This window comes from Quercus lobata, chromosome 6 (assembly GCF_001633185.2).
Source record: "Quercus lobata isolate SW786 chromosome 6, ValleyOak3.0 Primary Assembly, whole genome shotgun sequence".
Classification (NCBI taxonomy): domain Eukaryota; kingdom Viridiplantae; phylum Streptophyta; class Magnoliopsida; order Fagales; family Fagaceae; genus Quercus; species Quercus lobata.
In genome coordinates, this window is record NC_044909.1 from 38,625,609 (window position 1) to 38,651,463 (window position 25,855).

The window sequence follows — 25,855 nt, forward strand, 5'->3', positions numbered from 1 at the left end:
CGGAACATGGAATGTGGGATTCTCTCGAGTATGAGTATCACTATGAAATGTCGGCCACCACCTTCTTTATTCATTTCACGCGCAAATACAGTTGGCAAGAATTTTGCAACTGTACACACGTTCAAAGGAGAATTACAGAGTACAGACAACCCAATGCTGGGAAGTGGGAATTTCAACAATATCGGAATAAATCTAATGTCAAGATTTGCTACAGAGCTTATTATAATTTATTGCCTAATAAATTGTACGGAATTTTAAACATATTATTGTGTTTTTGTACACTTTGGGCACCCCAAAGTCCAATATTATACAGGTACAAAAACTCAATACAAAGAAGTCGCTTCCAAAATTTAGATAAATGTTGTGTTTCCAAAATTGAAAAGAAAAATTGAACTCTCAAGGCTAGCTCAGCTTGAAGCTGAAGAAGGTATAAATGGAAGACATTGATACACAGATTAAGAGAACTGGGCGAGCTATTGAGCAGTTTCTCCTACCACCCAAGCCAGCTGCTTTAACTGTAAATGATGAAGCTGAGAAGAACTCTCTTAAGTTGCCAATTAAGTGTACCAATAGGCATTTTGACTATGGAGCTTTAAGCTAGAAAAGAAGTACGATCCACATAACGTATAGGATAATGCATGTTACTGCTCAACTACAATGGCATCGTCCTCTGTGCGAGGGGGCCTCCATTTTTGTTCAAATAATCCTCTTCCTACTACTCTTTGGGCCTTCGTCTTCTTGTCATGGATCCTTAGCTTCTCATCAATAAGTTCAAGCAACTCTTGAAAACCAACTCCCATTATAGCAGATGTTCTGACATGCGGACCAGGTGGACACTGGGATTGTAAATCCTTATCCGTTACACAATTTTTGGAGGACTCGCTTTTTTGGTCATGCTGAGCCCATCCCAAAAGACTTTCTTCACCAGGAGTCTCTTCATCAAGCCAGCCATCCGAGTACTCACCTGGTTCATCATCCAATGTCTCTGCAAGAGACTCTGGTAACTGTTCAGACACATTGTCATCATCATAATCATCAACTGGTTCTTCCGCTGATAGATCAGATGCCATATCATCTTCTTTTTCTGAGGAACTGATGAAGTCATCTTCAACATCATTCATGCCCTCTTCTTGACAATCAATCTGAGCAATTCTCAAAAATCAGAAGAGAGCAAACTTTTAAGAAATTTTCCTTCTTTTTAATTTTTTTTTCCCAGTTTATCCTTCTAATCTGGAGTGGGTGGAAAAGAGGAGAAGATTGAATGGTTATACCTTATTCCAAACTTCAATCATATTCTGAAGCTTCTCCTCAGATACCCCTAACTGCTTAAGAACTTGCAACACTGTTGACCGGTGCTCATCAAGATTAGGGGCAGTAGAGTCCAATACATGCTGCAAATACAAAGAAATATATCAGATATTCATATCATGTATCATGCTTAGTATTAACTCCTGGAATTACTATAATTTCATTGTTGTTTACTAATATTATATCATGTATTGCAAGGTGAAAAAGAAATAAAGGTAAAGCACATCATATTGTATAGCGTTATATGTTTTGTTCTAATTTAACCATGACAAAGCCTGAAGCGAATTTGGTTTTGTTAACAAATCATATTTAAAAGATGACTGTGGCAAGACAACCGAAGAAGTGAAAGAAATTTACCAACAAAATTACAAGGGAGGCCACCCCCATGAGGGCATTTTCTTGTTTCTTTAAAGACACCTCTAGGGCAACACGTGATACAGTAAATACCGGCCCAATAGCCGGTATAGATACCTTCTTTTATATATATCATGCTCTCATGCTCAGACAACCTGTATGAGGGCTTAATTGACTGGATATGGAGAATATCAGATATTGTCATAACGTCTCAAAAGGAATTTTTTTTTTCTGAGCAGTTAAAGAGAACGGGTCTGGCTCCCCTCCCATTATAAATCGTCCCATTTCCTCCAATTTTAAAACAGATGAAAGACTCATGGCAATTAATAAATCTGAAGGTCAAAAACATGCCACCTCAAAATATAATTTATTTCTCTTTCCCAAATCCAACTACTTCAGCAGCCTCCTTGGCAAACCCACTGCCCACACCAATGACAAGGAGCCATTGGAATGCTACCGGAGCTTTCAGAGATGCCACCACCATGGCACCATGGCTCTCTCTGCTACAACATCCACCACCATGGCTCCATTACCAGAGAAATAAATGGAGCGCCAATTTGGACCCATTTACAAGAAATCTTCGGTAGAACAATAGAGAAATAGAAATCTTTTTAATATCTAGTATCTGAAATTGGTTGATTGGAAGGTTAGTAGACTCATTTCTATTTGACCCACCCACCCCATCTTTCCAATTATTTTGAATTTGAAAGAATTCATATACAAGCATACACAAACAAAAATAAATAATCATTTCCTCCCATTTGAATTCATAGATTGGCCTTTTCTTGCCTCAGAAGTTGAGAGTGAGAAGCTCATGAGTAGGCCTTCCTCAACCTCATCAGGAAAGTGATTCAGTATGTTTGAGTTCGTCAAGGCACTGAGATAGAAAGGCGAAGAAGTAGAGTATGCTGTGAGGTGAGAAATAAATTGTCTGACGCAGTATATTTTTTAACCTTTAGAATTATTGGTTGCCACGTGACTTTCATATGTTTGAAAATGGGAGGATTTATAATGGGAGGGGAGCCGGACCCAAAGAGAACACATCATATTGTCATAAAATCTATTAAGAAAATTGACTACCCTCAGTAAACTTCAGTAATCTTGTTTCTCTTCTCATATTTTATCTTCTCCTACCTATTTGTTTAACAAAGCAAGGAGAGCAATGATCTATGTGATAAATCAGAGAAGTGATTCTGATCTCCAGTAATGAAAGGACAGGCACTTAAATCATACCACAAGCAGGTCAGCTTCCACCACTTCTTCCAAAGTTGCATGAAACGCATCCACTAACTACAAATTTAGAATGTATTAGTGACCAAAAAATAGCAATAACCACAAAGCAGTTGTGCAAGCTTTTGCATTACCTGAACAGGCAAATCAGATATAAATCCTACTGTATCACTAAAAAGCACCTTCCTCCTGAACAAACACTCAATTGGATTAGTGGAATAAAAACCCTAGAAAGGTGAATAATAAATTTCATTTTAAAATTGAGAGCAAACATTTAACTCATTACTGAAAATATTACCCAGAAGGAAGAACAACACTTCTTAATCTTGGATCAACTGTCGCAAACAATCTGCCAAAAATATAAGTTCACATCTCCAGTCAGACAAAAGGGGGAAAAAGGATATCAGAAGTCAACAGCTTAAGTAAAATATGGAAAGTAAATTTGAATAATATATTCAACAAGAGAATTAAAATACCGAGCATCACTATACAGATCACTGTCAGAAAGCGCACTAACTAATGTCGATTTTCCCTGGTTACCAAAATAATGTAAAAACATGTCAAAATTAAAAAAAAAAAAAGTAAACATATCTGGTTTAGATGACATGCATAATAGCTATGAGGACCAAGTATAATTAGATTTAGACCACCTACAGCATTTGTGTACCCAATTACAGCTACAGTAGCTAAGCCCTGACCATCTGAGCCTCCATGCCTCTTGCGAGCAGCACGTTGCAAAGCTTGTGTACGACGAACCTCTTCAATCTGAGATAACAGATAACTTCTCCGGTCTAGAATTCTGCAATTATAGTGCCATTAAGTGGACTTGAGAATAAATGCAAGTCAATATAATCAGTAAACCAAAGATGGAAACTAAATGAATCTCATATTTCATTAACCAGATAGACTATCTAGTCAGTAAGGCTCCATCTGAAATGCTAAACATAATGCTGCTGCAGGATAAGTCTTAGGAATTGATTACTTAACCAAATTCATATATGTACTTGACAACAAGTTCAAGGTAGATATCATAGGCAACGAAACTCCATATGGTGGAAATATAAATATATCAAAGGCTGTAAATCCTTTCAAATGAACATTGTCAAACATTCGGTAAGGTGAAGCAAAGGTCTTTGACCAGCTTATGTTCCCACATGAAGATGCAAGCATCTGCTTTGATGTTACTATGAAATGTCTGAAGTTTCAAGCAGATACCTTCCACAGTTCCCAATAACGAGCACATTCATTTGGATTAGAACTTTCATCAGGCAGTAGGCACAGGGTTACAGCCACCACTCAATCAGGAAAAAAAAGGGTACAATATATAGCATCTAGGAATTGTTATAAATTTAAGAGAATAGTATCATGGGGCAAACCTTCGTCTTTGAAGCTGAAGTTCTGTTTCTCCTGCACCACTTATAAAGCCACGCCCCCCGCTTCCTCTCCTATAATTGTACCCCATTTAGATCAAAAGTTGTTCCAAGATTCAAAGATAAACCAAATGAAACACATGGAAATGTGCATACAAATGAAACATGGGAGAAAGAGATATCAAGAGTGTTTGTATATATTTAGCACCAACCACATAGCACCTTGTCTTCTTTAGGTGAGCCTTTGTGTGCATCCATTATACTTAAGGTCTCCTCTCTTTTTTTTTCAATAAGATTTACCATACAAAAAAAATGTAGCACTTTGACCTTCAAAATTGCGAAACTAACACCCCCTCCCCAAACCCCCCCCCCCCCAAAAAAAAAAAAAAAAAAAAAAAAAACCCTCTTGAATGTAATAATACATTATGCCCTAAAACTTAAGAGACAAAGGGTTACATCAAAAGGGCATGAAGCAACCAAAAATTATGTCAAATAAAATTAAGAGTAAAAAAAAAAAGGATAAACTTTACAGCTTAGTTGATGAAACAAAGTTTTAGAGAAGTGCAATTGGAGATCCTGTTGTACCCTATTTGAATTTTTTTTTTAAATCAATATATATATTTCAAGATGCCACAAAGAAACCTAGAGTGTTCTGCCAAAATTAATACAATACAACGAAACAAAACAAAACAAAAAAGAAAGAAGGAGAAGACAGGTCAAGGACCATTGAGGGAGGGGTAAGATAATCTAAGCCCCACTTTTGAGAGGGGTAACAGATTCTAGTTTAGCCCAGCTTTTCCAGTTAAGCGAGTGAGAGTAGGAAATCAGCATAAAGAACTATAACTAGAAGTCATTCCAAATTCAACCCAAAGTAAAATTTCTAACCTGGTCAGTTTGTCTAAGACCAATCTCCCCACGTTTATAGGGAAGTTTTCTTTTTTATTTTATTTTATTATTGGTAAGTTACACAAGCACCCAATGGGTCTTGAACCCATGACCTCACCCTCCACCGAGCACTTGCAAGGAGAGGAGGTGCCAGTTGAGCTATAGTTCATTGGTCCCATGTGATAGGGAAGATTGGGACAAAAACTGCAAATCTGATAATAGGTTGCAATTTACACAAAGCAGGTGAGTCCAAATAGTACAGTTAGTTTACATTAAACCATAAATGCCAATTACTTCAAATTTTCTTCACATCAAGCAAAATGAGCTTGTCCATTTAGAATTTATAAGACTAACCTTTCCAAATCTAAGAATTTATGCCAATACAGAAGTCAAAACTCTTAATTAGCTTTGCTATGTACATGAAATCATTTTCACATGACACCACAGAATTCATGTTAAAGTATATAGAAACTATAATGGCCAATCACCATAAAACATTTATCAAATAAGCTGAGTCTCAAGAAGCAAAGAAAGTGACTTCACATTGTAATATCACCAATTGTGTGTATGGTTTGGATCAAGTATATGATGAAATCTACAACACATGCATTTTCTGGTCTATTGCCATTTCTAAAGTCTCTCCAAAATAGAGGATAAGGTTGCCTATCAACCACTCTTCCTAAACCCTGCAGAAGCAAGAGCTGTGTGCACTGGGTATGACCTGTTTATTGTCTTGTTGAAGCAACTATAAGTAAACAGGTTCCACAGATTAATCTTAAAATCCAAGATGCTAATTAAAAAAAAAAATTCAAAAGAAAAAGAAAACGCTCTTTGAAGGGGCATTAAGTAGACAAGAGTGCGAGTAACATCTACTCGGTAGCATAGAGAAATATTTTTTTATTTAAAATGTATTACTCAGCTTTGTTTCACTACATTTTCCCCAATTAGCTTTAGTTCAAATAGCACCACTTCCCCTTCTACAAGCAACATGAAGGGTGAGGCTGTGGATTCAAGATCTAACGGGTGCATATGTAATTATCAACTGTGTCACTACAAATTTTGGCAATGTACTAACCCTCGGGCACTAACGACTTCAGCTTCTCCAGCTGCCCCAAAAGTTAAGCGTCCATCTGCACTACGTACTCTAACAAGTCTTGTTTTCTTATACATTAGAGCTGCTAATTCAGCCTGTAAAGATCAAAAAAAAAAAAAAATCTTTGAAGCAGTTCTTCCCACACAATCAAATTGAAACCTAACAAAAAAATTCAAAAACATTAAAGTAAAAGCTACCTAGAATACCTGTAGCTTCCCCTCCTTTGTATGAGCATGGGCATTAAATATCTCAATTATAAGTCCCACACGGTCCAGTACAGGTTTATCCCATGCTCGCTGCCATTCATAATGGGAATATATAAAGAAATGCAAAATCAAAATCCATCTTTATAGAAACATAAGCAAGGCACTAAAAGCTCAAAATTGTACTTAGACCCGACTTGCCTCCAAATTCCGCTGTTGAATCCCAGACAGTATCGTATTTACAAAAACAGCATCCACTTCACCCTGCTATTCATATAAAGCTTATGAAAAGTTGAAAACTTCTTCGATCGAATCATGCATGCTACAAATGCCATGAATAAAATCCAAAAATCAAACAATCAAGGAGAAAATTTCAAAGTCTCTTGCCTTTGATTCAGCATTATAAAGATGGCATTTAACTGTGTCCACTGTCCCTGGTCCAAAATACGTGTCTGAAACAAAATAAACACATAAAAATTAAGATAAAAGGCACACATTTATAGACCCAGCAATTGAATACACAAACACTCACAAATTCTAACATAAATCCATTTACATTTATAAAAATCATTTACGATAGCAAAGAAATGCCAAATTATTATTGGTGTTGGACTTATCAAAATTGGTATTAGTATTTTTTTTTCCTCTTAAATTGTAACTTTTTATTATCAAGTGATCATAAATTTAAGCAAAGCAAAATTTTAAAATTTTTGATCGACTCTTCAGTGCATCGCACGGATTATCGACTAGTTTGCATTTATAGCCAAAACACAATTTACAAAAGCGAAAAAATGAGCAGTTTCAATCTCAGTCAGAATCAGAAATGACAATATAACGTTATAGAGAGAGACCAGCACGAGGCTTGCGAGATTTGGCAGCGGGGTTTTGAACGAGAATATGTGGAGGCAAAGACTTGTCGAAGAAATCGGAGAGGAAGTAGCCATCTCTCTGTTCTTCGAGAGAGTTCGCGAGGCAGAGAGCTTCGTTGAGCTTTGCCTGCAAGTAGGTATCGGGTCGGAGTCGGGGCTGGACCACGAAGAGCTGAGGAGGGCTATCTGGGTCCCTGTTGAATAGAGATACGACGTCGCTTCCTTCCTCCTCTTTCTCTTTCTCTTTCTTCTGCTTCGACGAGGAGTACGGGGACGTGAAAATGCGAATTGAAGAAGAAGAAGAAGAAGAGAGAGTGGGATGAGGGTGAGGGTGAGGGTGAGGGTGAGGGTGAGTTTGGTTTGAACAGAGTGAGGTTAGGGTTTGGGTTAGAGACCTCAAGGTCACTGGGGTTCCTGAGGTTCTGATCATTTGAACACTCTACACAATTTCCTTCTTCTTTCTTCTTCGGTAGTATGGTCCACGACTGTGTCAGTGTGGGAAATATTGGCAAAATTTGCAAAATAGTGGTTTTTTAGGAATTTTTTTGCTGCAGAGTGAGGGGTGGCAATTTTTATCCATATTCATGAATCTATTTATTACCCACCTTATTTAGATAAGTCTTAACCCAACCCATTTGAATATTTTGGTTAAATGAGTAAAGACCCATTTAGTTATTTAATTAGATGGGTCTAAATGAATAAACCCACTAATACCCACTAAACTCATCTAAAATTTAAATAAACAACATAAAATCTAAATTTTTAGAAAATGACTAAAATACCCCTGAAACTTTAAAATTGACCAAAATACTACCAAAACCCAAAAAATGACCAAAATACCCCAAAACCTAAAAAATGACCAAAATAGCCCCCTAAAACCCAACAAATAACCAAAATACCCCCATAAAACCTAAAAATTACCAAAATACCCCCAAAATCCAAAAAATGACCAAAATGCCTCTGAAACCCAAAAAATGACCAAAATACCCCTAAAACCTAAAAATTACTAAAATACTAGCAAAACCCAAAAAAATGACCAAAATACCCCCGAAACCTAAAAATGACCAAAATACCTCCAAAACCCAAAAAATAACCAAAATACCCCTGAAACCCAAAAAATGACCAAAAAATGACCAAAATACCCCAAAAACCTAAAAATGACCAAAATACCCCAAAAACCTAAAAATGACCAAAATATCTCCAAAACCCAAAAAATAACCAAAATACCCTTGAAACCCAAAAAATAACCAAAATACCTTCAAAACCCAAAAAATGACCAAAAAACTCCTAAAACCTAAAAATTACTAAAATACTACCAAAACCCAAAAAATGACCAAAATACCCCCGAAACCTAAAAATGACCAAAATACTTTCAAAACCCAAAAAATTACCAAAATACCCCCAAAACTCCCAAAATGGCCAAAATACCTCCAAAATCTCTAAAATGAGCAAAATACCCCCCAAAACCTCTCAAATGTCCAAAATATCCTCAAAACCAAAAAAATGACCAAAATACCTCCAAAACGTAAAAATGACCAAAATACCCTCAAAACCCAAAAAATGACCAAAATACCCCCAAAACCCACAAAATGAGAAAAAAAAAACCTCCAAAACCTCTAAAATGAGCAAAATACCCCCCAAAACCTCTCAAATGTCCAAAATATCCCCAAAACCCAAAAAATGACCAAAATACCCCCGAAACATAAAAATGACCAAAATACCCTCAAAACCCAAAATGACCAAAATACCCCCAAAACCCACAAAATGAGAAAAAAAAAAAAAAAAAAAAAAACCTCTAAAATGTCCAAAATATCCCCAAAATCCAAAAATTACCAAAATACCCCGAAAACCCAAAAAATTACCAAAATGCTTCCTAAACCTAAAAAATGACCAAAATACCCCCTAAACCTTAAAAATGACCGAAATACTTCTAAAACCTTAAAATTACCAAAAATACCTGCGAAACCTAAAAAATGACCAAAATACCTCTGAAACCTATAAAATGATTAAAATACCCCAAGACCTAAAAAATGACTAAAAAAACCCCAAAACCTAAAACAATGACCAAAATACCCTAAAAACCTTAAAAAATGGCCGAAATACCCCCAAAACCTAACAATTACCAAAATACACCATAAACCTAAAAAATTACCAAAATACTCCCGAAACCTCAAAAATTACCAAAATACTCCATAAAACTAAAAAATGACCGAAATACCTCTAAAACCTAAAAAATAACTGAAATACCCCTGAAACCTAAAAAGATTACAAAAATACCCTGAACCTTAAAAAATGATCAAAATACCCCCAAAAACCAAAAAAAAAATTACCAAAATAACCCCAAAACCTAAAAAAAATGATCGATAAAAACCCCTGAAACCCAAATTATGACCAAAATGCCCCTAAACATGTAAGATGACCAAAATACACCTGAAACATCTAAAATTACTGAAATAGAGGTTTAGGGTATTTTGGATGTTTCGAGGATATTTTTGACAAATTAAAGGTTCTAAGAGTCTTTCATTCATTTTATAGGTTTCGAGGGAATTTTGGTAATATTTTAGGTTTCAGGGTATTTTGATCATCTTTTATATTCTTAGGGTATTTTAGCCATTATTTAGGCTACGAGGGCATTTCTGTCATCTTTTAGTTTTAGGGTTATTTCGGTAAATTTCTAAGGTTCAGAACTATTTTGGTAATTTTTAGGTTTTGGGGTATTTCGGTAATTTTTTAGGTTTCGGTGGTGTTTTGGTCATTTTTAGATTTCGAGGATATTTTGGTCATTTTTTGGGTTTCAGGGGTATTTGGTATTTTTTGAGTTTCGGGGGTATTTTGGTTTTTTTTGGGGTTTTGGGGGTATTTTGGTCATTTTTAGGTTTTGGGGATATTTTGATAATTTTTTGGGTTTCGGGGGTATTTTGGCCATTTTTTGAGTTTTGGAAGTATTTTGGTCATTTTTAGGTTTTGGAGGTATTTTGGTAATTTTTTGAGTTTTGGGGATATTTTGGTCATTTTTTGGGTTTTGGGGATACTTTGGTCATTTTTTGGGTTTCGGGGGTATTTTGGTCATTTTTAGTTTTTGATGGTATTTTAGTCATTTTTTGGGTTTTGGGGGTATTTTGGTCATTTTTTAGGTTTTGGGGGTATTTTTTTTGGTATTTTGGTCATTTTTGGGTTTCGGGGGTATTTTGGCCATTTTTTAGTTTTGGAATATTTGGTCATTTTTAGGTTTCGGGGGTATTTTGGTCATTTTTTGGGTTTTGGGGCATTTTGGTAATTTTTAGGTTTTGGGGGTATTTTGGTCATTTTACGGTATTTTGGTTTTGGGAGGTATTTTGGTAATTTTTAGGTTTTGGGGGTATTTTGGTCATTTTTTGAGTTTTGTGGGTATTTTGGTAATTTTTTGGGTTTCAGGGGTATTTTAGATATTTTTGGGTATTTTGGTCATTTTAGTTGTTTTTAAGCATATTTGGTGATTTTAGAGATATCAGGGGTATTTTGGTCATTTTAGAGGTTTCATGGGGATTTTGCTAATTTTAGAGATTTTGGGGATAATTTTGGATGTACAAGGGTATATTGGTAATTTTGGAAGATTAGGGGTATTTGCATCATTTTAGGTATTTAAGGGTATTTTAGAGGTCAAGAGGGTATTCAAATAGTTTTAGAGGTATTTGGGTCATATTGGGTTAAATGAGTGGGTTACTAATTAAATGGGTTGGGTTGGTAATTGATAATTAATTTATATATAAATAGGTCATAAATAGATAAATGGGTCATTATACACCCAACCCATTTATGACCCAACCCGCCCATTTGCCACCCCTATGTAGAGCATGTGGATGAAATATATTTGTAAGTTGGACTGTTTTTGGAACTCGAGTTTGCTCTGCAGTGAATGAAACATATTTGTAAGTTGGATAGTTTTTGGAACTCGAGTTTCACAAACTTGAGTTTCAACCCAAAATCAAGTTTCCCAAACTTGATTTACTCTAAAAAAAAAAAAAAAAAAAACAGTGGTACTCAAGTTTAGTAAACTCGAGTACCTTTGATATATATATTTTTTACCTTGCAGGTAAACACAGAGGTATTTGCAGGCAAAATTTTTTTAAATGGAACTCGAGGTTCCCACACTCGAGTTCCATATGGTGTTTTTTTTTTTTTTTTTTTAAATCGAGTTTCCCAAACTCGATTTTGGGTTGGAACTCGAGTTTCACAAACTCGAGTTCCAAAAACCGTCCAACTTACAAATATGTTTCATCTGTATGCTATGCAGCAAAATTTTTTCTAAAAAGCTACTATTTGGCAAATTTTGTCGGGAAATATTAGTTTCGATCTGAACCCGATAACTTGGTAGAACCCAAACAAAAAATAAGACATGGGTGTGAATGGTACTAATAGCTATCCATTTTATCTCAACCCGATCTGATCCGAATCCTGCAAGTTCATGCCCATATTCGACCCGATCATGAAACCTTATAAAATTTTAAATTATAGTAACTCATGTTAAATGTATATTTGTATATTAGATTTATATTAAGTTTTCTATATTGTAAATAAAAATACTATAGATGTATATATATATATATAAACTTAAGAAGAAATTTTCCATAAAAAAAAAACTTTGAGAAGCAATTTTAAAATATAATTGTTTTTGTAAGGACCAAATTTGAGTTCCTAGTCCAACAGGTAGATGGACTGTGGCCCAAAAAGCCCAAAATAATGAATTTGTAGAGAATGATTTGGAAAACTGGGCTCTAATGAATCAGACAAACACAAAAGTAGGTTTATTAGACAGGAAGATGTAAATGGACAGGTTTATAATGAGGAAAATCGTCCTCGGCAAAGTCCGAGGAGATCTATTCTTATATATTTCTATTGGATTTGATTACAAAATTAGTTCTTGATGCTACATTAATTTTCTCTTTCTTTTCCAATCCCTTCTTTCAGTGCCTTCCTTCTTCTTTTATACTATCTTTCATTTTCATCTCCACCTTCCACGTGCATGCCAGACGGTTGGTCTTGATACTTGTCCCATCAGCTCTTCTCATAAGTCCTCATGCAATAGCTGTAAGGCTGAAATCCACTGTTCAGGCATCACCTCCACATTAATACGGCCAGAGAGTTAGCTGCAGTGCATTTAATGCGGAGGCAACAGCTTTCTTCTAAGATATTTTTAGAATTTCTCCCTGTCTGATGTCACTGCAATACATATCCGCACCCACGGAACTTCTCGGAACGTTACCCGAGACAACAGGCAATCTTTTCGGACCTCGAAATTGGTTAGCTGAGGATGTACTTATCCTCGGCCCACCCCTTGAACTGTTATGACCAAGATTAATCTCTCTATTTACTAATGCAATCTCTTCTGACAAAGATATCTCTTCCTCGGACAAACCCTCGTCCTCAAACTGGGCCATAGGCCCAATATATAAACAGATAATGAACTTTTGGGCCCAATATCCCTACCATAGCCCCTCGGATTTTTCTTTCTGGCTCCTCAGCAAGAAAGGAGGATTTCGATGTCACCTTAGCCAGTCCGTGCCTATCACACATCACCTTTGCCTGAGCAAACGTCTTTTTAACTACCCAAGACACGCTCCTGACGCTTCGGCTTACGAGACACGCTCTTCATTAAATTTTTACAGCCTCATGTCCCCCACGTTCTACGGTGTGATGCAAATCCAACGGCTGAGAACTCTGCTGGGACTTAGGTGGGAACTTTCCCGCTCTGTAGTTCTTCCTTTGATATAAATATCACTCAAATCAAACATTTTCTTTACTTTAGCATTCACTTAGCTCTAACATACGTACACTGAATCTACCAACCTTCCCAACTCGCTCGTGCTCTTACAAATACCAAAAGCCCGTTTGAGGATATTCTTCTTTCTTCTGTAAGTGCTCATAAATCCCTTACACTTTATTTTCCCACACACCTTTCTTTTCTCGGTGTCCTTTCCTCCTCGACTCTTCTTCCTTTGCATCATCTTCTTAGTGCGTCTGATTCCCCCTAGGAATGGGTAGATTCAAAAGTTTGGTAAACTCTGAGGAGGGGTTAGAAAGCTTTAGAGCTCTGTATAGGATTTCTCCAGGAGTAGGTATTAGGTATTGTAAAGAGGGAGAGTGGCACAAAAAAAGGCAGGAGGTAGAAGTAGTGATCCCAATGATCGCCTTTATAGAGGGTGGGATGAGGATTCCCATGGGCACCATGACCAGGGACTATCTTAGGGCCCATAGGTTAGCTCCTACCCAATGCGCCCTAAATGTGTTTAGGATTTTAGGGTGCGTAGACGCCCTCAATGAAAAGATGGGTTTAGGACTTACCCATCATGATGTCAACTGGGTTTATAACCGCCACCACCTAAAGAGGCAGGGATATTACCTAAATTCTAGGTATCTTGAAGTTAGGCTCATCTAATGCCTTCCTGACTCCAACAAGGGTCTAAATAAAGATTTTCTAATTTTGTCATGGGAATGGCATGATGGCCTTCCCTGCTTGACAAGAGAAGGGCAGCCAGGTGCGGTATTAGGTTCAAGGTGCTTATTTACAAGTCCTTTCTTTTCTTTTGGTTTGTTCTATTTTCACATCTGATAAAATTCTATTTTCCTCATGATTTTGCAGATAAACACGCCGCTGAGCCAAATTTTAGCCTGGTTAATAAGGAGAGTCTAGATAAAATACTCCGGGCCAGGTCTTCGTACACGAAGATAGCCAATTGCGAGCGGCTTACCTAATTTTATGGTACAAGCCGATCTCGACCAAATTTCCAGCTCCAAAGTGTGTGATCAAAGCCAAAGACCCCCATCTATACCATATAAGCGTCGTCGTCCTTGGGTTTCTTCTTCCTGAGGGCACTCTTATCCCAGAAGGCGCTCTCGTCGCTCAGCCAATCTCTAAGGACATTCCCAAAGTAGCTCTTCCATCTCAACACCTAGTTGGTGAAGCTACTTCCTCCTAAGCTACCAACAAAGAAGAAGACGAGGAAGAAGAAGAAAAGGAAAAGGAGATAGTGGACGTCTCAGACTCAGACAATCTCTACGAGGTATTTAACCAGCCCTAGTCTCCTGTAACATCAATTGGTGTCCTCAGCCAGTCATCCCCACCTCAATCCAGTTGTTTTGAAGGAGCTACTCCTTTATCAAACGAAATGGGGATCCAAAGGAAGCAAAGGTCAACTCTCTAGGAGTTACTGGAGTCTCAGCCGAGGAGGGATGCACCTATTAAGGCTCCTTAGACTAGGCTCCCCATTCCTCCACCCATGCAACCCTTCCGAGTTGATCCAACCAATTAAAAAAGGAAGAGGGAGGACAAAGGGAAAGAGGTGATGGAGGGTGGGAAAAACCAACCTCCCCGAGAGACTAAGCCCTAGAGGGGGGCCAAGCAGCCCCGAACGATGCAGACGAGGTCAGCCATCGAGGGGGAGAAAAGGGTTGACCACCAAGTTGCAGCCCCTGTTTGGGCCCCACGGATGGAGTTGGATGGAGCTCCTTTTCTTGATGATGCCTCCATTTGAGACTTCCAGCGGGGCACAGTTAGGTACGTGGTAGATGCGGTGGAACAATCCTTGTTACTGCCCAAGGACATGGCTGACCTCGGGTCTATGAGGTGGCACGAAGATCTCCTTGGCCCTGAAGGTGGCTTGGATAGCTTAAAAAGGATAGGGAGTGCAATTAAAAAAAAAAAAAAAAAACTGGGCTGAGGCCCAAAACAGGTTTGAGTTCCTAGCCCAACAGGTCGATGGACTGAGGCCCAAAAAGTCTAAAACAATGAATTTGTAAAGAATTGGAAAATTGGGCTCTAATGAATTAGATAAACACAAAAGTAGGTTCATCAGACAGAAAGATGTAAATGAACATGTTTATAATGAGGAAAATCGTCATCGGCAAAGTCCGAGGAGATCTGTTCTTATATATTTCTATTAGATTTGATTACAAAATCAGTTCTTGATGCTACAATAATTTTCTCTTTCTTTTTCGATCCCTTCTTTCAGTACCCTCCTTTTTCTTTTATACTGTCTCTCTTTTTTATCCCCACCTTCCACGTGCATGCCAGACGTTGGTCTTGATACTTGTCCCATCAACTCTTCCCATAAGTCCTCATGCAATAGTTGTAAGGTTGAAATCCACTGTTCAGGCATCACCTCCACATTAATGCGGCTAGAGAGTTAGCTGCAGTGTATTTAATGCGGAGGTTGCTTTCTCCTAAGATATTTTTAGGATTTTTCCCTATTTGATGTCACTGCAATAATATTTACACCCACGGAATTTCCTGGAACATTACCCGAGATGACAGGCAATCTTTTTGAACCTTGGAATTGGTTAGCCAAGGATTTACTTATCCTTGGCCCACCCCTTGAACTGTTATGACCAAGACTAATCTCTCTATTTACTAACGCAGTCTCTTTTGACAAAGATATCTCTTCCTCGAACAAACCCTCGTCCTCGGATTAGGCCACAGGCCCAATATATAAACAGATAACGAACTTCAAGGCCCAATATCCCTACAATTTTTTTACTATTGAATTAATCTACCATATTAATAGTAATATTGAGTAGTTTAGATTTTTTTTTTTTTTTTTTTAATTATACTCCCCTTTCTTAAAATTTTGGAAAATAATACGTCACCCCAAATTTGAAAGAGAAAAATACTTTGCCCCCTCTTGACATGTATCTTGACATATATTGACCAAAATTTGTTAAATTAATATTCAGACTGTTGTGCGCTAAACTGGGCAGGTTTCCAATATTATTTTATTTCATAATTAAAATTCATTGTTTTAAAATTTTTAATTAAAGTTTGTTTTAAAATATTAAGTGTGAATTTTACTCTTTTTTTCCCTTTTTTTAATGGGTTATGGAGAGATTTGTAGTTACAAGCGTTATTATTGTACTTGATAAATTTTACATTTTTATTCTAAATTTACCCTTTTTTTTTTCTAACCATGAATAAAGTTTTATAAAGAGATTTTTATAAAAAAAAGAAAAGGAAAGAATATATCATTACTAATATAAACAAAATGGGGAAAGTGTTAATTTATTCAAACCTTAAGAGAGGAGAGTGTTTTCTCCCATTAGGTTTATGGTGAAATGTCATTTCCCTAATACTCAAGGGAGATGAGTGTAATTACCTTTTTTTTTTTAATTTCTTTTTTTCTTTTGAGAATCATGTCAAGAAATCTTACTAAACTGGTACAAAATTAGCATTAGCTAAATCTTTAATGTCTAAACTCTATCTAGACCAGAAATAAGGAGAGAAAATAGCTTTCCTAACAAGAGCAAGGACTATCATATCGCATGTTTGCATACATGAGAAAAAACTCAAATCTCTAAAATCTATCAGTGCCTCTTAAGTAATATGTTTGATTAGTGAGAACTGGACATTTGAGCCACATAGAGCATTCATAACTAACAAAGAGTCTCCCTCAACTTCTGTCTTATCTATCCCAATCTCTAATGCAAATTGGATTTGCTCTTTTTGTTGCAGCCTCTACCATCTCCAAAAAAAATATGGTTAGTGGAATTCATCTAGATAAGCCCGTGCGAGATGACTGACTTGCTCTAGTGGGATTTGCTAGTTGTCATGGTTTTTTCTATTCCAAACCGACCAAGTTGTGACAGCAAAAGGATCCACTTGACACTTCTTTAGGATTATTGTAGATTTTATTCCTAATTATTTACCCTTTTTTTTTTCAATTTCCCCTTTACCTAACACGTTATATTTCATTATTAAAGCTATATATATTGTATGAGTTTGGATAATTTTTTTTCTCGTCTAAATTTTTAGCTTATTTTCTTGTGTCTTTTTAAAGTCTCGATTTTTTTAAGTACAATGATAATTTTGCTAACTTTTAACAAATAATTTTTTTTTTTTAGTAAAGTCAAAGGCTTTGTAGTTGAATTGGCACATCTCCATGTACAAAGTACTTGAGGGTTTAGGAAGAAAATGGTTCGTGCTGCGGGGTTAGCAACAAGTTATAATTATCTCTAAAAAAAAAAAAATAGTAAAAAACTAATCTAAAAGCACATTTAGTTTAGTTTAAAGGTGACTTTAATCCTATTTCATATATATATATATATATATGGAAATTCTAATCCTATTTCATGTTTCATGTATACACAAACTCTCTCAACTCAAGTTCCCTCATTTCTTTGATATATATATATATATATATATATATTACTTGGCAACATTGCTTGAGTTTTTTTAATTAAAAGAGTATTATAAAATAGGGTTATGCTAGAGATACTATAAGTTTTACTGCATAGATCTTATAAATTGACATGTCATCGATTACAAAGTGGTAATTAAAATAGTTATTTATTATATGTGTTGAAGTATTTATTTATTAAATGGCAATTAAAATATATATTTAATTTATAAAAAATTTTATTAAATTTTTTTATAAATTTAACATTTTCCTTAAAAATATTATAGTGCATAAAGTTGAATTGGATCTAGTTTTGTTCTTCTTGTTGTTTAATATAGGGATTTCTTTTTATTCACGCTTAAGTCTTAAAAGATGAAATATTGGTTAGGTTATGTGACTACTCGAAGGTATATCATAAGCACTAAGCAGGAATATAGTCCTCATTCAAACACATTTCCACTTATGGGGATCATATTCTCGGCAATAAGATCCACTTTATGGATCTATAAATTGGCCATTTGGGGCATCTTTGTGTTGGGGAGAGAACACCTTGGGGTTATAAAGTATTTACTACTTGCTCCCCGAGGTGTTCTCTCACCGACGTTGTTGGTCGTATAGTTGAGTATGCAATATGCATATTTAGGTCCAAAAGTGGATCACTGAGTGACGGTCCATGTCAACTCTTATGCTGCTCTCTCTGACAGTCAAAATCTCTCTCTCCTCAGAGAGAAGCAAAATAAAAGAAGTGAAAAATAAGTTCCAGAAGTTTCAATCAAACTAAAGCGCCCAAAAGAACAGTGGGTCGAATCTGATTTCATTCTGGCCTTGTGCAATAAATAGAATATACTTGGACTTACGTACACTATGCCAGTATATATGGTTGTCTTTAACAAGACACTGTGTCTTCAAGGGTCTAAAACCAATTTATAAATCTCAAAGAAGAAGAAGAAGAAGAAGAAGAAGAAATTGAAGAGGAATTAATAAAAAAGGGAATTGAATGGCTGTAGAGTATAGCTGTTGTGAAACAGCATTCATCATTCGGATAATACTTATAACTTTGCTAGTATTGTTCGCTGGGCTCATGTCTGGGCTCACGTTGGGGCTCATGTCGATGAGCCTGGTCGAACTTGAAGTTCTTGTCAAGTCTGGAACACCCAGTGATCGTAAACATGCGGGTAATTCATTCCATCAATCTCTTTACCTCTTGTAATAATTCTCTAAGCGCTAAAAGAAATTACATTTTACATACTTTTTCTTCTAGTGCTAGAAGTATTTAGCCAAATATATATATATGCATGAGTATGTAAGTATCACATGAGACATGGATACTTCATAGTAATACTTTCAACTTTCAAGTTACGAGGTATTGTTAGTTTCATCAGTTTTCTATTTCTTGATTGGGAACTTGTTTGAGCATTGTGTCATATTGTATTCACTTATAGTTAGCACTATGTCATAACAGCGAAGATATTGCCAGTTGTGAGAAGGCAGCATTTATTGCTTTGCACCCTCTTAATCTGCAATGCTGTTGCAATGGAGGTAAGTGCCATCAGAAACAATGTAAACAACATATATTGTAGACTCAAAAGCCAGAATCATTAATGTACTTGATGTCTTATTTTTTCAGACGCTTCCAATTTTTCTGGATAGTTTGGTCACAGCCTGGGGTGCTATCGTTATTTCAGTAACTTTGGTACTTTTGTTTGGTGAGGTTAGTTTCTTATCTTGGGGTATGTAATTAGTTATGTGGGCAAGAAAATATATGCGTGCAAAAATGCATGTCCCCGAAAAACAAGTAGACCAAAAGATATGTGGAAGTTTTGGTGAGTTAATATACACTAATCAATCATCATGCAAAATGGGCTGTAATGCTGCAATTGATCTTAGTTTATCATTTTAATTTAACATTAATTGGGATCTGAACTTTTTATTTCAGATTTTACCCCAGGCTGTTTGCACTCGATATGGTTTGGCAATTGGTGCAGCAGTGGCTCCATTTGTCCAGATACTTGTTTGGATTTGTTTCCCTGTTGCTTATCCAATAAGCAAGGTGATATTGTTTGGTTCACTATACATCCCTTTAATTTTCTTCAAGGTGCCAATATAATGTTAATTCAATACATATGTCGTTATTGTCTACATGAATGATCCTTACTCTTGGTGAAATTTTACCAGCTATTAGATCGCTTTCTGGGGAAAGACCATGATGCACTTTATCGTCGAGCTGAACTGAAGACATTAGTTGATTTGCACAGTAATGAGGTATTCATTTTCACATGCATCAACATTAAAGGATCAATTACAAAAATCATTTACTACTTGTTTTATCAGTCTGTTCACTAAATGAATCAAATTTTCCCAACGCATTTTAATCATTTTTTTTTTTTGGGGGGGGGGGGGGGTGTTCTTCATTTAAACCACTGCAACTCTTTCTTTTTTGCCTATTGATTCAGTAATTGTCTTCTTGTTAACTGGTATGCAGGCTGGAAAAGGTGGAGAACTGACACGAGATGAAACAATGATCATTGCAGGAGCGCTTGAACTTACTAAAAAAACAGCAAGGGACGCAATGACTCCTATATCTAAAACTTTTGCAATTGACATCAATGCCAAACTCGACAGGTTTGATGAGTCTTTGTAAATGAAGAAATAAGTTACATTTATCAGTCTCTTCATGATGATTAAATGTCTTTCTCTATCTGGCGAGTATATAGGGATTTGATGAAACTAATTTTGGAGAAAGGGCATAGCAGAGTGCCAGTATATTATGAGCAACCGAGAAACATCATCGGACTTATATTGGTACATGTTTGTTGCTTTACTTGAACAGTTTGTCTTGAGAAGAAAAGTAATTTGTTTTAGTTCTTTATGTGATATAATATAATAGCTAATGATTTGACAAATCTGTTAATTATCCTATATCCTTGTGCCCAACTGCAACACTGCATTTTTGGACCATCCTTTGGTTTTGATTCTGGAATCCGAACACCAAATATCAGTACATGTGTAGTTTCACTAACATCATCATTGTTTACTTCATTTTTCTCATATTTTCCTTATTTAGGTAAAATTTTACGTACTGTTATCTAACAATCTCTATGCAGTTGTTTATTCAGCAATTTATACACTGTTAGGTACTTGCGTCTTGTGTCTACTTTATGCCTAAAAACAAAATAAGGAGCAATAAATTGCTCACTGTAGATGTCAAGTCTCAATCACTATATATATTTTTGAATTATAGGTGAAGAACTTATTAACTGTCCATCCAACTGATGAAGTACCTGCAAGGAATGTCACTATTCGCAAGATTTTGAGGTATTTTTCCTTTAATGAATAGTAAGATACTACCTACATATATGTACAACATATCACATGTATATGTAGATATTCTGTTTCTATATGTGTGATGCAGCAAAATGACCACTGTAATGCTTTTCGTTAACCAGTTAACCGAAAAGTAAGGGATCTCAAAATACACAGCAGAGTGAAAAATCCAGTAAAGCTTGATGGACTAACCTATTGAAAAAAAAAAAAAACAGAGTGGAGGATGAGGTTGATCTAGATTCATGATCTTTTTTAGCATTTAAATATCTTGTTAGGCTTAAGAGTGATATAATATTCAAATATATCCCTTGTTCAGATTCTAAAATATATGAAATTGATGTATAATGTACATGGTATTGCCTACCAGGGTGTCAGAAAATATGCCTCTGTATGTCTTACTAAATGAGTTTCAAAAAGGTCATAGCCATATGGCTGTTGTTGTTGGAGAGCACGGCAGTCAAATAGAGCAGCCATCAACTGAAAACCCAACTGATGGTAAGCACCAACTTTATGCAATGGTGTGCCATGTTTACGCTGTCCATAGTTCTTATTAATTTTTCCCACTGGACTAACTTGCATTACTTGAATATACAATAAATTTAGTAAGAGAAGTGAGGGTGGACATTCATGTTGAAAGGTATCCTCAAGAGAAAAGTCTGAAGAGCAGGAGAGCACTTAAGAAGTTGAAGAGTCTATCAATGAATAGAGGATTATCCAAGACCAAGAGCAAGACCAAGAGCAAGAAATGGTCGAAGGACTTCCACCCAGAAGTCCTGAATATCAATGATGAGCTACTTCCAAATTTCAGCGAAGAAGGGGAAGCTATTGGTATTATAACACTGGAAGATGTCATTGAAGAGGTCCTACAGGTACGAGGAACTTTGTTTTATTTAATTCTTCTCTTCTCATACCCTCAAGAAATTAACACTCCTATCCATTTTGTTCTTTTAGGAGGAAATCTATGATGAGACAGATCATCGTGATGGGAGTTAATAATTGAAAAGCTTCTTTTTCTACAGAGACATACAGGCAAACAACAAGCTTCTTTTGCTACAGAGACGCATAATAGGCATACAACAACAACAAGCTTCTTTTACTACAGAGACAAACAGGCGTAAAAAAAGCTTCTTTTACTAAGAGGCATATAGGCACACAACATTGTTCTAACTATAGGAAGATGATAAAGATTTGTACTGTGACTCCATTAGACTCTAGAAATGAATGATACATATAATTGAAATGAGGACAAAGCAAAGAATATCATGATCTTGGAGCAAAATCTGGTTGTTTTTTTTTTTTATTTTATAATTTCCTTTTCTTTTTTGATACCATTGAAGAACATAAAAACTACTAGCCAGAGCTTAATAAGTTACAAGCCCATATATATATATATATATATATATATAATATCTAAAAGCTGGAATGTAGTATTTATTGTTGTTACGCTCTTGTTAAGTCACATGAGCAACATTTCAGTCCTTTTGGCCCAATTTGGTCCATTTCGGTCCAACTGCTTCATTGACAATTATGTCACATTCTCGGAATAATTTTGATAAGTTCTTGATAAAATTACATTTTTCATATGTTATTAAAGTTTTTGTATATATATATTTTTAATATATGCAAAAATTCAAACCCTCCGACTTCCACTATGACTGCACCATCAACTGAAATCCCCAAGTGTTGAATTCCACCCACTAGACTGAAACTACGACTCCACCCATTGGTCTTTTATTTCATATTTTTAGTTTTCACATTCCAATAGCAAATCTTTGATGTTTCTGTGTGTATGGATTGCAAGAAAATAAACAAAAATAAAAGGGAATTAAATTTTCTATTTTGGTCTTTAGCAGATCTTCATTTTCTTTAATCTTTGTTATTAGCTCATGACATTTTCTTTTATCCTGGTTATTAGCTCATGACATGGCATTTTTATTTATTAAAATGATGAGGTGTTATTTTTAATATTATTTTATAAACAACATAAGCTTTAAGTGTGGCAGCAATGTACACCATTTGCCATAAAGACATTTTCCATTAGTGAGTTGATAGTAGAGACTAAATTGATGGCAAGTTAGAAATAATTGTGACTAAATTGACAATCACCAAAATGTAAGGACCAAATTGACTGTAACTTCAAAATGTAGAAACCAAAATGGTATTTTTGCATTTGATATGTAAGTGATGAATTTACTTATATTTGTTTTATCCTTAGGTCATTCAAGATGTATGAAGGATGAACCATTTGTAAGAAGCGCTAGAATCAAATTTCAATCATACATCACATTATTCACAAAATATCTCACCTTATATAATAATTGAATGTAGAACGAATTATGTTTCATTGAAAAAAAAAAAAAAAAAACCTCACAAAATTTAAAACACTTTCAAATAACAAATATAAATAGCTTAATTTAGAAAATCCAATATATTGTATCAATTATACTTTGTTAGAAAATAATAACATCATTTTAAGAAAGGTTTAAGGGTTTATAACTAACACTTATAGTCTCATTTATTATTTTCATTTTTCCCTTAATAAAAAAACAAATCTTCTGCCACTAGTTTATATAACAATTAGAGGCCAATTTGGCTAAGATGCAAGCCGATGCAAAAGCTACGCCCAGAACCACAAAAAGGCCATCTGCAGCTTCAAACATCCTAGATGACAGATGTCTTCCAACACGGATGATGCTTGCCACGGCCAACATTCCCTACTTACAACAAAACTTTTGATCTCTTTAGAAGGTAATAGAATAATAATTCTTAAAATCCCTGAGCTCTTAGCTTGTAGCAGTGCCCCCCTAATAGCCAACAATCTAGTTATCTTCCTACTGCAAGGTTTGAAACTTATGAAGCCACCAAAAATTTAGGTTCCTGTGGTTGACTAAGCAGCAAAACCTCTCAAATTTGGCTTTGCCTAGTCATGCTATTCAACTGGTCTTTTGCATACTCAGAGGAGCACTTGAATGGAAGAGAACTTGAATCATTGCTGTGACTGCAGGCCTCACTGCTCCCCAGGTTTTTATTTTTTATTTTTTATTTTATAGGTAGATAAGGGGGAAGGGGGGAGTGGTGAGTGGGGAGTGGGGTTCAGACCACATACATTGAGCACTACAAAGGATGCTGTTGCCGCTAGGCTATTACGTAAATTGAAATAATCTTTGATAAAAGACCATTGATAGTCTATCCAGTCCAGGAGCTTTGGTTGGACCTGATTGAAACACAATTGCTTCTATTTCTTCTTGTGAAACTAATCCAAAAAACAAAAAATTTCTTCTAGTGAAACTGGCCTGTCTAGCTCTGCTTTTCGATCTTCAGTGAATGCTGGTAGATTGAGGCCTTCAGGCTGTCGCAAAATCTCACACTATTGCATGCTCTCCTATTTCCCATAAATTCCTTTGAAATGCTGCAATGCTCCATTTGGCTGGAACCATCATACCATTCTCCATCTTCTCCCTTCAATTGAACAATTCTTTTGACCACTCTTCTTTTCCTTACCATAGCTTGAAAGTACTTGGTGTTTCTGTCCACTGAACGACCCAATTACTCCTGACTTTCTAATCCCACATACTCTCTTCCTTTCGCATCAACTCCTCTAGTTGCTCCCTAATTTGTTGTTCACCACATACATCCTCTTCATTGCGTACGTTTGCTTGAATAGCTTGCAAATCATCTCTCTTCTGGGCAATGGCTTTGTCAACCTGTCCAAAAACAGCCTTATTCAGTTATTCCACTCTGTTAATCTTTTTCTAACCTCCTTCAGTTTTCCCAATAATTGAAAAGCCTAAGAACCTGTTCATTGTAAGATCTGATCATGGTCCTATGCTTTTGGATACAACAGAGGTTTATCTCCCTTTCAGCCCAATGCCTCTTAGGTTTGAAATGATGTGGCTCACGCACCCTTATTGTCCAGAGATGGTAGAGAAGGCTTGGGGGGTAATCTCTGTGTCCCACACTAAGGCCTTTCAGGTTTGAAATAACGGGGCTCACACACCCTAATTTTCATTCTTTAACTGAACTTTTTTTTCATCTAAATCACCCTTTAACTATACTGGCATTTAATGGGCAATAAATGATAAACTTTTTGGGGTACATGGGCAAACATGGATATATTGCACCTAATAATTTATGACAGCCATCATTCACAAAGTTAACATCCCTTTAGATTTTGAGCAAGATTGAGTGCTTGGGGAAAAATATATATATATATATATATATGTCTTCTTTCTATGTTTTCAAATGGTAGATCGTGGTTATTCATTGAACAAAAATTCCCATATGCACAGGAAATATACAAGAGACCGCATGAGCACTACTATCAGGTATGTGAAATGCTAAATATTTGGCATTTGACACACTAAACACCACTATTCAAGTCTCATGAGGTGTGTCAAATGTGTCAAAATTTTGACACATGCTACAGTACTGTGATAAGTTTGGACGGTATGGAACATTATAGCATATCTGTTTATTATTTTTTTATTCCTTCTCTCTCATCTCTCCGTCAGTCTGTTCCTCTCTTTTTTTCTCAAACCCCAATCCTCTCCTCTCTCTCAACCTCTCATCTTTTCTTCTCTCACCTTCATTGCTCTTCCACACCCATGCCCACACCCATGCCTACGCTGACGATCACTTCCACGCTGATCTCTCTCTAGCAATGGTTTTTCTGTTTTTTTTTTTTTTGGCTGTGGTTTGATGGGTGGGTTTAGACGGTGATGTGTGGGTTCAAATTGTGTTGGCTAGGTTTGATGACGTCAATGACGAGGTCGAAGCCAAAGTCAGACTCTTTGAGGAGGCCGGAGTTGCTGGTGGTTTTGAGACTGAGGAATTGAGGGGAGCGAGTGGTGTGGAGGTAGCAGAGAGTGTCGGGGAAGAGAGAGAGGATGTGGGGGTGGGAGCTGAGGGAGGTGGCTTGGGATGGAGAGGATGTGGTGGTTGTGTGGTGGTGGCTGTTGGTTGTTGGCAGCTATGTGTGGTGACTGTTGATTGTGTTTGATGAGTTGTAAATATTATTTTAATATGTTGTATATATTATTTTAAAATATAGAATTGAAGAATAGAACATGTGATA

The 25,855-nt window shown here is 36.1% G+C and overlaps 3 protein-coding genes across 8 annotated transcripts; 2 read left to right on the forward strand and 1 right to left on the reverse strand.

Annotated features, from left to right (window-relative positions):
* Positions 1–193: 193 nt before the first annotated feature.
* On the reverse strand, positions 194–7,825 carry LOC115994884 (GTP-binding protein At3g49725, chloroplastic). The gene is made up of 13 exons (XM_031119199.1): positions 7,295–7,825; positions 6,831–6,895; positions 6,645–6,707; positions 6,447–6,536; positions 6,223–6,335; positions 4,269–4,337; positions 3,547–3,691; positions 3,369–3,424; positions 3,191–3,241; positions 3,027–3,081; positions 2,896–2,952; positions 1,272–1,391; positions 194–1,142 (listed from the first exon to the last, which is right to left on the reverse strand). The coding sequence occupies exons 1-13, from the start codon at positions 7,740–7,742 to the stop codon at positions 642–644; spliced, it is 1,833 nt and encodes a 610-aa protein (XP_030975059.1). The 5' UTR covers positions 7,743–7,825; the 3' UTR covers positions 194–641.
* A 10,560-nt stretch (positions 7,826–18,385) lies between these two features.
* LOC115994672 (DUF21 domain-containing protein At2g14520-like) lies at positions 18,386–22,020 on the forward strand. 3 transcript variants are annotated; one of them, XM_031118892.1, is made up of 11 exons: positions 18,386–18,632; positions 18,920–18,996; positions 19,085–19,168; positions 19,394–19,507; positions 19,633–19,719; positions 19,940–20,079; positions 20,172–20,259; positions 20,699–20,772; positions 21,149–21,276; positions 21,385–21,650; positions 21,801–22,020. In XM_031118892.1, exons 1-11 carry the CDS (start codon positions 18,455–18,457, stop codon positions 21,897–21,899), a joined length of 1,335 nt encoding a protein of 444 aa, XP_030974752.1. In that variant the 5' UTR covers positions 18,386–18,454; the 3' UTR covers positions 21,900–22,020. The 3 variants fall into 3 exon arrangements, with proteins under 3 accessions (XP_030974752.1, XP_030974753.1, XP_030974754.1); XM_031118893.1 differs by having other exon boundaries at positions 19,394–19,552; positions 21,733–21,887; XM_031118894.1 differs by having other exon boundaries at positions 21,733–21,887.
* Positions 22,021–23,398: 1,378 nt separating this feature from the next.
* LOC115994673 lies at positions 23,399–25,855 on the forward strand. Of its 4 annotated transcripts, XR_004093245.1 has the most exons (3): positions 23,399–23,802; positions 25,071–25,106; positions 25,528–25,855. XR_004093245.1 is itself a non-coding variant. In XM_031118895.1 (2 exons), the coding sequence occupies exons 1-2, from the start codon at positions 25,024–25,026 to the stop codon at positions 25,778–25,780; spliced, it is 336 nt and encodes a 111-aa protein (XP_030974755.1). In that variant the 5' UTR covers positions 23,890–25,023; the 3' UTR covers positions 25,781–25,855. The 4 variants fall into 4 exon arrangements, 1 of the variants encoding a protein (XP_030974755.1); XR_004093244.1 differs by lacking the exon at positions 25,071–25,106; XR_004093246.1 differs by lacking the exon at positions 25,071–25,106 and having other exon boundaries at positions 23,399–23,529.

Excerpts from the sequence above, each read along its gene's own strand:
- LOC115994673 (XM_031118895.1), top strand. The coding sequence starts at position 25,024 with ATGGTAGATCGTGGTTATTCATTGAACAAAAATTCCCATATGCACAGG. Across the intron at positions 25,107-25,527 it reads CGCATGAGCACTACTATCAG|GTTTGATGACGTCAATGACG; the intron begins GTATGTGAAATG and ends TGTGTTGGCTAG.
- LOC115994672 (XM_031118892.1), top strand. The coding sequence starts at position 18,455 with ATGGCTGTAGAGTATAGCTGTTGTGAAACAGCATTCATCATTCGGATA. Across the intron at positions 18,633-18,919 it reads CAGTGATCGTAAACATGCGG|CGAAGATATTGCCAGTTGTG; the intron begins GTAATTCATTCC and ends ATGTCATAACAG. Across the intron at positions 21,277-21,384 it reads AACTGAAAACCCAACTGATG|TAAGAGAAGTGAGGGTGGAC; the intron begins GTAAGCACCAAC and ends CAATAAATTTAG.
- LOC115994884 (XM_031119199.1), bottom strand. The coding sequence starts at position 7,742 with ATGATCAGAACCTCAGGAACCCCAGTGACCTTGAGGTCTCTAACCCAA. Across the intron at positions 6,708-6,830 it reads TTTATAATGCTGAATCAAAG|GGTGAAGTGGATGCTGTTTT; the intron begins GCAAGAGACTTT and ends TATGAATAGCAG. Across the intron at positions 1,143-1,271 it reads TGATTGAAGTTTGGAATAAG|ATTGATTGTCAAGAAGAGGG; the intron begins GTATAACCATTC and ends AGAATTGCTCAG.